Source organism: Salminus brasiliensis, chromosome 1 (assembly GCF_030463535.1).
Source record: "Salminus brasiliensis chromosome 1, fSalBra1.hap2, whole genome shotgun sequence".
NCBI lineage: Eukaryota > Metazoa > Chordata > Actinopteri > Characiformes > Bryconidae > Salminus > Salminus brasiliensis.
The window spans coordinates 57,067,953-57,081,894 of record NC_132878.1 but is presented as its reverse complement, the minus strand read 5'-3'; the positions used below and the strand labels follow the sequence as shown (position 1 = coordinate 57,081,894).

General features: G+C 37.7%; 1 protein-coding gene across 2 annotated transcripts in view; it reads left to right on the top strand.

Moving 5' to 3' along the window:
- Positions 1–13,776, top strand: part of esr2a (estrogen receptor 2a) — a 29,780-nt gene extending 16,004 nt beyond the window's left edge. For both annotated transcript variants that reach the window (XM_072682791.1, XM_072682798.1), the window contains exons 7-10: positions 2,154–2,287; positions 4,727–4,910; positions 7,040–7,275; positions 12,008–13,776. In XM_072682791.1, coding sequence (XP_072538892.1) covers positions 2,154–2,287; positions 4,727–4,910; positions 7,040–7,275; positions 12,008–12,045 — 592 coding nt within the window. In that variant the 3' untranslated portion in view covers positions 12,046–13,776. The remainder of the gene's footprint in view (positions 1–2,153; positions 2,288–4,726; positions 4,911–7,039; positions 7,276–12,007) is intronic.
- Positions 13,777–13,942: the final 166 nt, after the last annotated feature.

The window sequence follows — 13,942 nt, the reverse complement described above, 5'->3', positions numbered from 1 at the left end:
TATGAAAATTGTGATATGACTGAAGTTCATAGCAGACTGAGGATAAAACATTGCTCTTGGTGTGTGTCTGTGTATGTATGTGCCTGTATGTGTGCTTCTGCCCATGGGCCAAGGGTTAGGAGAGTTGATGTCAGAGGTTATGTCTGATAACCAGTGCATTGGCCTTGACATGCGTCCACTTTACCTATGGGCCCCCATGCTGGTCTCTCTGGATTCCATCAGTAATGCTTACTACTTTTTTTAGCCCTGCAAACTGTCCCAGAGTTTGATCTTTCTATCTTCACTCTGATCGTGTATCTGAGTTATTGGCTTGCCAAAGTGAGTAACACTCTATTCTCTTAATCAAACCCATAGCACTGAATAAGAGTAAATCTGAACCATTCATTTCTGCTGAATTCATTCCCAGTAACTTTTACTAAGTCTTGTCGCACTTATGTGGCTTTAAAAAACGCATTTTCTCAGAAGTAAACAAGTTTTTTTGTTCCTAAAAGCTGTTTTTTAGAAAGACAAGCTTAATGGTACTCTCTACTCTTTAAGCACGATGGTACTCTAATGGTACCCTCTACCTTTCTACATCATCCTAAGGAAGCACACAGTTGCAGAAGAAAACTTCAGTCATGGTCATGCTCTGTTCTGGGACCATGTCTTGGACTATTTGGTTTGCTGGGACCCTTAAGAGGGGCCTGTGTGCTGTGATAGCTCAAGGAGGGAGGATGGGGCTGGGAATGTCACTGTTCTAATATATACCTTCTCATCTGTGTCACTGTTAAGACCAGGTGAACTTCTACACACAAAACAGAGGGCTGGCAAGTTACCACCATCCAACTCATGTCTGTCACCGACAGCCACTCTGCGTAATGGCTAGTATAAATCACATGAAAATTAGGCCCTGTGCTTCTCAAAAAGTAATGAGATGCTGGTGTGTTAGCCATAAAACATTAACAGCTCTAAGAAGTGATGAGAGCAGCAGGATAGAGAGTACCAGTATACCAGAATACCTTCCAAAAGAGTCTTTCTAGGAAATATCTTCTAGGAACAGATTGTCTTAGTTCTGAAAAAATGTGGGTCAGAAAAAGTGCAACAAGAATCTACTGGAAATGAATACAGTGGAACTGAATGTTTCAGATTCATTTAAAGTTTAAAGAAAGGAGGAGAGTGTAGGTTTTCATTGCTCACTTTGGCAAGCCATTATCAGAGCGAGGACAATTGTAATATTATTACATAATAATATTCTGCTGCGTGGACCACTTCCGCACCACATGCCCGTATTCCAGCTCTGCTCAAAACATGCCCCAGAAATCTGATGTGCTGTTGAAGCCAGCAAGCTCATCCAGTGTGTCATTAACGCATGGAAGTCTGTGTAAGTCAGGCCTTCTGACAGCGTCCACATGGGAATGCCAGCTATTGTCCTTTTTTTACCAGGACCACCAGTGCTGCCCACAGACTGTTTGAAGGCCTTCAGTTACCCCTCGTTCATTGCTTTTACCTTCATTGCTTTTACTTTCGCTTGCTGCTTCTCCTTTCTCCTTTGTGTGTCATAAAAAATCGACAGCTGGTGGGGGCAGAGCCAAACCAGTGCAGTATTGCCAGTATTGCTAAGTCAGTCTGTGTGAAGTCTCTTAGGCCGCAAAGATGTCAACATAGTGCTGCAGAAGTTCCCACAGCCGCTGTCTATGTACATCTGTAAGGTCCATCCCACTCTGCTGGCAAAGCTCACTCACTGCCTCTTGTGTAGAACTAACCTCCTTTTTTCATATTTGCTGCTTCCCTGGAGGTACACTGTCCTTTTTGCCCTGACTAGTGTGTCAATTGAAATGATAAGTGCCCCCCCCCCCCCCCCCCCCCCAAAGATAAGCAGAATGTGGAAAATGGTAGTGTAAAAAATAACTGTGAATGTTAATTGGTACATAAAACCACACCATTGCCCCGAGTGGACCTTAAAGTGAAACATTTTAATATAGAAAGCATGCATTATGCATTCATTCAAATAGAGGAGGCATGAACATGTTTTTTTTTTTGTATATTGGCATCCAGACCGATTGTTAAATTTTTTTTGAACCTTAGAAGGCTTAGAGCAGAATCCTAGGACATGATGTTATTTGGCGTTAGGTACAGCTCATCTGTAAAGCTAATTACTCTTTGTTGTTGGGCAGGGATGAGGGCAGCTGTGTTCAAGGCTTTGTGGAGATTTTTGACATGCTTCTGGCAGCCACGTCCCGATTCAGAGAGCTGAAGCTGCAGAGGGAGGAGTATGTCTGCCTCAAGGCCATGATCCTCCTCAACTCTAGTAAGTTTGTTTGTGTTTCATAAAAATCTACATATGATTACTCCAACAAGTTGTTTTTGTTTAATAATAATAATAATAATAATAATAATTTATTATTTTTAACTAGTTAAAAGGGTAGTATTGATTATTACTAATTATTACATAATTATTAACTAATCATGAGTTGGTTATTATATACTATAACTACAAATACAATGTACAATATATATAATATAAAATTATTTATGTATTATTACAATTATTATTATAAATAATAAAACTACCCTAATGTTTTAATGAAAATGTATTATTGTTTTCGGGTGCATATTTAATAATATTATGGACAGCAAGGTAAAATGTTCCTGCAAGTTAATTTAACACCAAGGCACCCACATATTTTGTAAAACTGCTTTTATTTAAATTACATACAAATTCAGGATTAACAAAATGGCTGGGGCAGATTGTAATAGACAACCAGGGTACCTATTGTTATTAAAACATTTTTTATGCTCTTAAAAAGTCCTTGACCACCCATTATTAATATATTAATAATAATGATTAAGATCTCAGCAATTAGTAAATTGAGTACACTGTTTGTAGATTGTCAAATTATAGTTACATTTCTTATTGGTTTAAAAGTTATTTACTCACTCACTACTGCTTATTACACTATCCAATGAAGTAATTAAATTAAATTGATCTACTGATTTATTGTTACAGTTTTGTTCTGTTGTGCAGCCTAGTGTATTTAAGCTTAAATTTGTATATTCATAATCATTTTATATTCACCACTTTACTTGAGGAGACAAAAACTGAATAGATAGTAATTGAAATATCAGTAATGGAACATAACCATGAGAATCAATAATTAAAGATAACGATCTTTACAAATCTTTACTAAATTTATTTGTAAAGATGTCATTACAAATAAAGTATTAATAAATGGTTATGTAAGCAGTGATGAATAGTGAAAATGTAAAGACAGCTGTGAGCATAATGAGGTAGGTGAATATGTGAGGAGGGTAGTTGTCAGTAAAGCCCATGAACTATGTAAAACAGTCTGAACAATGAAGGAAAACTGAAAATATAAATAATTTTTATGATCTTAACTGAAAAATAATTGTGATAATTATATCAAGACAATGTTTATATGTATAGAAAATTACATTATTTTATATATTTGATAGTGATTTGCATGAAGTTATTTATGTAACAGCACAACATTAATAACAAGTTAAATGTTTTAAAACTGTAATCCTGTAAATAATCCAGATAGTAATGACATGTATGTATAGTAATGACAGTGTTTTGGTGGTGATATCAGTGAATCAATTTGTACATTTTAAGGGTTTAAAGTAGAGAAAACATACACTAATTTATATTGAGTTGTTGTTTGTAAAAGAGTGAAATGTTACAATGACAACATCAAACTAAAAGAAAATGAAAAATGTCCAAACATGGCATAGCCATAAAGAAGGAGAAAATAAATGATAATCCATGTTTGGATTAACACTTTAACTAATCAGTGCACAGCACTATGGTTTTTACTCAATGTGCTCAATAACAGACTTAACCAGTACAGTTGTTTGTGTGCATTAGTTTAGTTAGATTGTGTTTAATATGTGATAATATAGATCATAATCATACCATTTTTATTGTCATTGATACAGAAATCCAGATCATTCCACAGGATTCAGTTACTTGTAATTGCAAATGGATTTCACTGGATCTTTCCTTACACACTCACTAAAGATTCCAAGTTATTTGGGAACATGTAATTATAAAACACCCTTTGCTATCAAATGACCCTTTCTTGAGATTTGTTCACTTTTTATAAGTAGTAATATAAATAATAAATAATTATGTATAAATGTCAGTTACACCACATATATCATGAGGTCATTCATCCATTCTGTGTGTGTGTGTGTGTGTGTATGTGTGCACACGTATGTTTGGGATCACAGTGTGCTCTTTAATCCAACATGGCCCTTTTATAAATGGTCTTAGACCATATATCTTTCAGCAGCTTTACTGTTATCCTGAGTGTAATTGAAAGGAGTGTTGGCAAGGGCAACCGAGGGAATCTCTCCCACTCTGTAAATGTCTCATGAGAACAACACGCATTTCAACATGCTTTCAGCACATATATCAGTTTCATTTTAAATGCATAAGTAACCGGCAGTGCTGTGATCCTCTTGTGTATCTTAGCCAGATCATATTTTCTTCTGTCATTCTGCTAAACTTTTCAATTATCTCATCTATTCTTTTGGGCTTTCCAGTTAGATGCTGAAGAGCTTCCCCATCTGTTTTTCATTACTGTCAGCTAGACACTTTCAGGATAAACACAGCGCTGTGCATTTCCCTGTTTACTTGGAAATACCATTGGGCTTTTGCTTTTGAATCTTTTTAAGAAGTATGTGACTGTGGTGTAACTGGCTACATGGTTGTGTGCCATTGCAGATATGTGTCTGAGTGCGGCTGAAGGAGGAGAAGAGCCACAGAGCAGGACCAAGCTGCTGCAGCTGCTGGACTCAGTGACTGATGCACTGGTGTGGGCCATTTCTAAGACAGGCCTGAGCTTTCAGCAGCGTTCCGCACGCCTTGCCCACCTTCTCATGCTGCTCTCACACATACGCCACGTCAGGTACAGCCCACTGCACCCCTTCTGAGTAGAAATCCAGTTTCTGGGTGATAAAATGGTAATTATTAATTATGATCAATGATGGATATTATTTAAAATAATAATAATGATAGAGATCAAAATAAAACACTATTGTCATTTTCAATAATGTAATTATTTAAAATATTATGCTGTTAAATGCTCTTTCAATGCTTGAATTTCATACAGTTGCTTCCTTAGTAAAATGAGTGGCGATGTATGCCTTTTAAACACAAGGTGCTTCATTGGTGCATAAAAAAAGAAACTGGAAGTGCTTCTAAGAGGACAGGATAGCGTATTTAATTGACAGGCAAAAAAATCAAAAGACTTAAGAGACAACAATTAAGACATGTGCTTGAAAGTAGTTATGAAAATGGCATGGTCTGAATGCCCCGTCATATATAAAGCACCATCCACAATTATTGGCACCACTGGTTAAGATGTGTTAAAAGCCTTAAAATAAATTCAATTTTATTGAATGACACGAAATAATTATTTTTCATAATATCACCTGTTCCACAATTATTGGAACCCATAACAGTTCCTATAAAATAAATGTAGTTGAAGCATTGTCATTTCTACTATATTTTATAAAGTTGATCAGAGAATCTAGGAAGCTTCATACGTCAGACAATGGATATAAGAACATAGCCACGCGCCTACACCTGCCCGTGTCTACAGTCAGAGGAATTATTCAGAAGGAATTATTCAGAATCTACTTTAAAACAACTGGAACAGTGGCCAACCAGCCTGGACGCAAGTTTACCTTGTCATCACGCACAGTGAGGAGGACGGTAAGAGAAGTAAAAAGTTATCCAAAGCTCACTGTTAGAGAATTGCATCAAAGAGCAGCATCTTGGGCTCACAAAGTCTCCATAACAACCATCAGGTGCTATCTACATGCCAGCGAGCAGTTTGGGCCTTTTCTCACTTAAAAGCATAAACGTAAGCGTCTGGAGTTCACTAAGTGGAACTGGGACTTCAGCTGTGTGCTTAGGTCAGATGAGACCAAGTTAGAGCTTTTTGGAAACAACCACTCTAAGCGGGTCTGGCGTAACACAAAAGATGAGTATGCGGAAAAGCACCTCATGCCCACTGTAAAGTATGGGGGAGGATTGGTGATGCTGTGGGCCTGTTTCTCTTCCAAGGCCTTGTTAGGGTGCATGGCATCATGAACTCTTTGAAATACCAGGACCCTTTAAATCAAATCATTACCAAATAATTGTGTCAATAATTATTTCTTAATGTGGTATTTTTCTCCCACTAAAAAAACAATTAAAACTGTGCATAGTTTTCCTATATTATTATTTAATATACTAAAAATATTTATTATTACAAAAAAATAATTTATTAGAAGCCTAAGAACACATCTTAACGAGGGATGCCAATAATTGCGAGGGCGCTGTGAATGAATAACAGTGTGAATGAATAAGGGAAAGCTATATCAGAGACTTCTACTGATACATAGCTACAGCAATCCTGCAGCAATTCACTCTCCTTGCAGAGAACACATTTCAGATGTATCTACTTTAAATGGCTATAGGCTGCTTTTCTCTAAAGCACAGACAAGGGGGCAGAATTTTAAACTTTTTTTGAAAATTATATATATAAATATAATGTATGTATATAATTTTATAATATACATTTATAATATATAAATATATCATATTTATTGGTTTTGCAGTAATGTAGTTTCACACATTACAACACATTGAAACATCTTTAGTAGCAGTTTCTTTAAAATTTACAATTATTTAAAGACATATAATTTTACGTCTGATTGAGTAAATATATCTGTGTGAATCTGGTGGATAATTTTATAGAGTTTCAAAAAGAAAAAATCTTTTTTAATAAACACATTACTATGCGTTTAAATTTTACATTGCTTCAAAGCTTTTGGTTGGCAATATAATGCTTGTGGTGCAGGACAGTCTAAATCAATTGGATTCAGTCAGATTAGATTATTAAAATAACTGATTTTAATAATTAGTCTCTTTGATTTTGTTATCCGTCTTTATATGCTGTCAGTAATAGTCAGGTGTTAATGAGCTCAGGTGTTAGATGCAAGCTTTGCCTTTCTAAAAAACTTTATAACAGAAACTGTCTCTCCTCAGTAACAAAGGTATGGACCACCTGCACTGCATGAAGATGAAGAAGATGGTGCCTCTGTATGATCTGCTCCTAGAGATGCTTGATGCTCACATCATGCACAGCTCACGTCTGCCCAACTCGGGTGCAAGAGAGCCTTCTGTTCCAAAAGAGGACCCCCGCGCTCCTGAAGCCTACAAATGTTCCTCCCAGCATTGGCACCAGTCTGGCACAGATGACCCTGCGGAGCGCAGCCAAACCAGTAAACTACATATTACACATATTACTCACTGTTTAATGTTGTTTTAAACAGATTTTTTCCCAACCCTTAAATGTGACATTTTAAAATTTTAAAAATTGCTTGTTACCTCCCGACCGCCAGGTCTGTGCTAAAAGTGGCTGCATCTCAGCCTATCACAACAAACCGAGAGTGTATGCCAACAAAGTAATTTACCTGACTGTGTGTGAACCAAGCACGGGTATATATACTGCCTGGCACATGCTGTGCGCCCTCCCTCTCGTCTTGCCTGGAAATTGAATAAATACAGCTTCTTCTGAGCTTCGGATTCTCTGACTTCCAGGGCTTGTTGTTTATTTTCTTCTCTTCTCTTCATTGGATCACTGGCACTAGCTGGTTCTGTCATATGGAAGATGGTTGTAATGTTTGTGAAATTAACGAGGCACTCGCAGTGATTTAGATTTATTATGAAAGAGCGGATTAACAACAGTAGTGCAAAATGTAAGCCAAGCATAAATGAGATTATATTAAGAACAGACATAATACAACAGCAAAAGCAGAAAATGAGTAAAACAGCTTGTGGGTGCTACCCAGATGATAAACTAACATCCCCTGTTCAGTAAATGCAGACAATACTTAGGAGGTAAACCGAGCGTCCCTCTCTGATATAATACCCTCTGAGACCCCAAAGAAATGATGGTAGAAACAACATGGTAGGCAGGAAGCAAGTGAGAAGAAGGAATAAACCCGACTCCTCTAGAAAAATGACCAAATACTGTGAGAATGGCAGTGTAACCCTGAGATTATGGTAAATTAGTGTGGAAATCTATAGCCAAATGTGATCAAAAATAAGACAGTACTTATAAAGGCATAAGTTTACCTGCAGGAAATGTTCTGTAAGTTTTAGACTTGGAACTGAACAAGAATTCACAAAATGAGAAATATCCATTAACATACTCTCCCACCAGTATTTACCAGACTAATAGTTGATAGTAGCAGTTAGCATGGTCTCAAGGTTCCCTTTGCTTATGAGTACTTATAATAAGGCATTGGCTTTTGTGTGAATTCAAAAGGTGTGAATTATAAACTTTTAGATATGTGGGTACTAACAGGGATATAAGGCCTCCTCTAACCAATGACACCATTGCACTTTGATAGTGAGTAGTTAACAATCATCTATGCCAGAATTTAATTAGGCAGGAGTTACCTTCTGAGAGTAGAACGTAACTGGAAATAACTTACTATGCATGCCACTGTACTGGGAAAGAACTGTCCCTACCTTTACCTCTGATGCATCTACTAGGGGTTGAATATTTTAAAACTGGAGTAAAGCTTTCCTTGAGAGTGACAAAATCGGCATCAGCTTGGGGTGTCTAAACCTATTTTTTTTGTGTTACCTTTGAGGTGTGTAGTAAGAGGTGCAGCTATGGCTCTGTAGTTCTAAAGGAAATTACAGTAAAAGTTTGCAAATGCCAATAAATATATTGTCCTTAACAGAGCTGGGCACTGACCAATTGACAACAGAGTCTATTTTGCAATCTTTCAGCACCCCCATCTGAACTGATAGTGTAACTCAAAAAAGAAGTAGAGGACAGCTGAAACTTGCATTTCATTCCGTATACAGGACTAGATAGACATGCTGAACATGAGTCTTCAAGTCATGTTAATATAAGTATAGGATTACTGTAAGCAATCACAAACTGACCCAAATCAGAGCCTGAGACACTGAGGGAGCAGGTACTCATAGTGCCCCTAGTTATGATAAATGCAGTTTTCTATTGATCTCCATTTTTAATCATCAGTAGCACCCCTGAGATGTTCCAAAATGACAGAGGCTAATGATAAAGGATAAGAATAAGACTTGGTCATTTGATTTGGACCTGCAAAGTCTCACCCCCATCCTTCTTCTTAACAAAGAAAAATGCAGCAGGGCCAATGAAACCTACAAGAGCTTCCTGTACATATTCCTCTATGGCTTTCTCTTCAGCCTAAAGTAGTAGCGTGGAAACATTAGACTTATTAAGGTCGTCCATATGGTCAGATATTTGGAAGAAATATAAACAGTTGGACTTTGAATGGTAGTAGACCATAATGCTATAGATGGTAAACAAAGTCAAAGCTCTTGACAGAAAGGAGATCTCTCTCTCTCTCATAGAAATCAGTGTCATATTTCTATAACCACTAGATTCCTAGAATTATAGAATAGTAAGTAGAGTCTAAAACAAACAAACAAAAAAACTAATCTGTTCATTAAGAGTAGTAATAATTTTTTAGGTTGTGTAATTTGTGAGATTACTTAATTTCCTACTGGTTCTCCATCCATGGCAGACAGTTTCAGTGGCATTTTTAGGGCAAGCCAGAAGGGTCCAAAATAAAATGTAACAATCAGAGCAGGTTCATTTTAACCACTACTAGTGACTAGTGTACAACACTCTAAAGTGTAATTTGCAGAACTTTGAACAGTTCCCCTTAAGATCGACTTTCAGAGTATGATTAAACATTGCTTAAATGAACTAAACTGTACATGGAACCAAACAGCAATATTCAAATGCAAAGCTTTTCCACAGTTAAATGTGAAATAACAAACGAGACTTACTTTATCAGAACTGGTGGTGAGTTTACAAAAAAATGGTACATACTGAAAGAAACAGCCCCCGAGCAACAGAGGTTGGTTAACTGTTGTAGGCAAGTTCTTTTTAGCTCTTTTTAAGGTTGTTGGAGATCAAAACTAGTTGCTGCTGATGTTCACTTTGTTGTTAAGCAAGTGAACCAACCAAGTAATCTAAAGTATCAAAAAGGTGGTTGTGTTGAGTTGGCATTGTCTACTTCATCAATATGAAGCTTTTTTTTTATATATCTGCTGTCTGCATTGTGGTATTACGAGCCCTATGGAGGTGCCACAAAAGAAGAAAGCTTGATTCTAATCACATCAACTCAGTTGTCTCTGAATTAAACCAGCTGAGGAGTTTGGTTTTAGCAATGTGCAGCAAAGGGGGAAGACAGGTATAGGAAGCCACTTTGGCACATATTTTCTGCCCTTGCCCACAAGCTGAGACTTGAGCATTTTTCTAATTCCTCTACCCTCGTGTTGCATGAGGGCTTTCCTCTCTCCAGAGCATACTTGAGTCCTACCCTCATCCATCCGCTGCCTTAGGCTAGGCTCCGGAACATTGATACTTAAGCCACTGGCTGAGGGACTATGTGGCAACACAGGAAAGTTCAGGGAGTCTTTTCGGGACCACATTAGCTGCATGCAATATTTCTCTAATGTTCTGCCCATGCTGCAGGGGAGACATATTTTAGTGTGCTCAGACATTGTGTTAGTGGTGGTGTGCCATGTGAAACATTTATTTATGGCCTTTATCCACCCCACTGAACTAGACGTGTGTTCCGCTCAGGCCCAGCACATTATTGTCAGGGCTTCGTCTACTCATGTCCGGCATTAGGGTTGATGGAAAACTTGTGAATTGATGCACTGGTGGAGACTTTGACCCAAGCTCCTTGGTGCATGGTGCCAATGGAGCTTCATTGGGCTGGTCATTTCATTTTTGAAAGGAGCCCTCTGGGACCTCCCACTAGTGAAAAGTGCTTTCTTGCTTGCTGTCTGTACATGCATCATTACTGCCTAAAGTTCTAGACTCTGCTTTTTTGGACTAGGATACTTTGATAACATGCTCAGGCTCGGATGGTGCCCTATGCATGCTCTGAGAACCTATGTTTGGCTAAAGCTGTTCGTGGAACTGATCAACTGTTGAGCTGAGCCAAGATAAGCTTGCCACTCTTAAAACAGTATCTGTCTCATTGGCTTGTGTAGGTTATTCAGGGGGCCTACAGGGCTGCTGGCTGTCCCATGGCTGCCTCGGCTACGTGGCAGTCTGGCCACAGTGTAGCAACATCAAGGGAATTTCCCTGCAGGCATTATGTGCAGTGGTGACATGGTAGTCACAGCGCATCTTCTCTCATTTCTACAATGTGAACATTGCGGCAGAAGAAGGGCTGACCACAAGTGTTCTGTCTTGGATCACGGGATGCTCTTGTCCCAAGCAGTATATATACCCGCACTTGGTTCACATTTTGTGTAGGTTTTAGCACCACAGTGTCCTTGTCACAAAGCACATTTAAATTACTAAACTGAACATTGAGTCCAAGTCTCTTTTGAGCAGGACAGAGGTGAACGTCAACCTCAAATGTACCCAGTCCAATTGCCATATCTGGGGTGTGGATACTGCTCAGCTTGATCAGTTCATCTGATTTCTGCCAATAGACCATGAGGGCAATGCTTGCAATATTGGTGCTGTTTATCCAGTCAGCATATCTACGGATGCCTACATTGGAACTGGGTCTGCTAGGATAAACTGCCAACAGCTAGCCAGAGTTCAACTGTGATTACACAAGTTATAATGTTTGTTGATCTGTACAAACTCAGTAATCATTGATTTCTCCAATGCACACAACAGTTGTGCCATATTAATTTCTGCATTTTATGGTTGTATTTCTTATTGCTTCTACAGTGATGGGTTACAGTAATATAATGTCTGAATTTCCTAGCTTTCTGTCATTTTTGAGGTTTAAAGCATTTACCTGATATGAATAGAATGAATTTGAGAATGGTTGTTTATTTGTTACTGTGCTACTTTTAATTATTTACAACTTTCAACAATTAGATGTTTATTCTAGTACCGAAAAGTTACTGACTGTGGTAACATATACACAGCTCCTTACTTATTCACGTGTCTCTTCTTTTTTTTCTCAATAGTGCCCAAAAGTGACCTTAGCATTGTGAAGATGGACTGAGACTGTACAGAAAGCGTGATTTTGCCTGGAACATCCTCACAACTCATGTACCGTGGACCAAAAGCTGTCTTTGAACAACATTTTTACTGTTGAGTGTGGAGACTTGTGGACCACTGACCAAAATGACCTGTACAAAGCCTTAAACAAAGTCCCTGTTTAGTAAAAATGAAGATAAGCATTCCTGGATGTCATGTCAGTGCTCATGTTCAGTGGTTTCACGCAAACAGAACAATCTGCCTTCTATAAAGAAAGACCCAATGCACTTGTCTCTTTGGAGTCTGTGGTATCAATCTTAAGAACTTTCTACTGTGATTGTGTGAATCGCAGTTCTATATGGGTGACATGGGAGTACTTCTTGCACTGCAAAAAACTTGTAATTAAGAACCCCAAACATGTTAGGAACAGTTGTAATCACCATCTTGTGCCTGTACTATTGCTTTAAAAGCCTTGCTTTTGGACAGACTATTCTGTTCTTAGACTTCACTATTAAGAAGCCATTTACGGGGTAAACCCAAGACTACTGTTGGCAAAATATGCACTAAACATACAGATATATAATAAGACATTTGACAGCAGATCAGTTGATCATATGTTCACTTGACCACAGCTGACCACAATTTACATTTTCTTAAGTGAATAAAATGTAATGTTAAGTGATGTTTGTATTTCTTGCAAACAAATCATACTTTAGTAATAAAGTAGACATTTAGGGACCAAAACCTTCCTAGCCAAAGAAGACCAAAAGCAAACGTGTCCATCCACCATTAGCCAATGTTGCAACCAACTGCTCACCCATATTTAGTGGGCTTAATTTCAACAAGGGCACTACAACACATTACTACTGGAATACCTTTTGGTGCTTTGCATCAAAGACACTTTGTGTCCTTGTTCAAACATTCTGCACAATTCAATGATTAAGATGTCAATAAAGTCATTCAGGGTTAATGGTGATCAATAAAATTGTTGTATTCGTGTAGTCAGTTTGCTTCTTTACAGTCAACCATTTAACACCAAAACACTCTGACTGACAGTTATTGAATTTTTGTCAGTAGTTTTTAATGTGATGAGATGCATATCACTGCCATTGTTTACAAATTTGCACTGTTGTGTAAAGACAGCCCTATTCATTTGTATATCTATAACATCCTGAGTTATTTTTTTCTGACTGTGGCTTGCAGACTATCTGATAGGAGATCTAATATACTTACTGTGCAGTTCTTTATCAAAATCACTAGAGGCTTGAAATTTGTACCAACCAAAACCAAAAGTCTCAATATAGTCCACCTTTTTTAAGATTATCCAAAACTGGGAACATGCAGAAAGAGAAAAGAATGCAGCATATCTGAAAAGAAGACAAGGATGTGACATTTCTAATGAGAACAGAGATAATGACTGTGGTCTGCAGCTTTTATGCTTTTATCTGTTTTCTCCATCTACAGCAGGAGTAACCAGAAAAAAACTTTTAAGCATTTTCAAGATTTGCCCTAATGATAATGCTGACAGTAGTGTAAGTAAGTAGTAATCTGTAGATGCCAAGGCATATGACTGTGGGTAGTTTATGATTAAAATCTGAAATTGGTTAAATTGTGTGTGTATGGTGCAGCTAAGTTTGGATTTTATTTAACTAAACTGGAGATAAGCTTGTGTAAATCTATGCTACAGGTTTATCAGATGGAAAATGTTCATCCTCATTAGGATCAAATGATTGAATAAAAGGTGATGCCACCTTCAGACATGGTATGTCGTCATTTTTATATTAGAACTGTTGGTATTTTGCAGAGTTCCCTGTGAAAGGTAGGTGAGGTATTATACTGTATAAGTATGGTGCTATACTCTGATTGCAAATTGTGCTCCTGGTGATCTACCTTCCTGCAAACTTCAGCTCCAACCCATGATC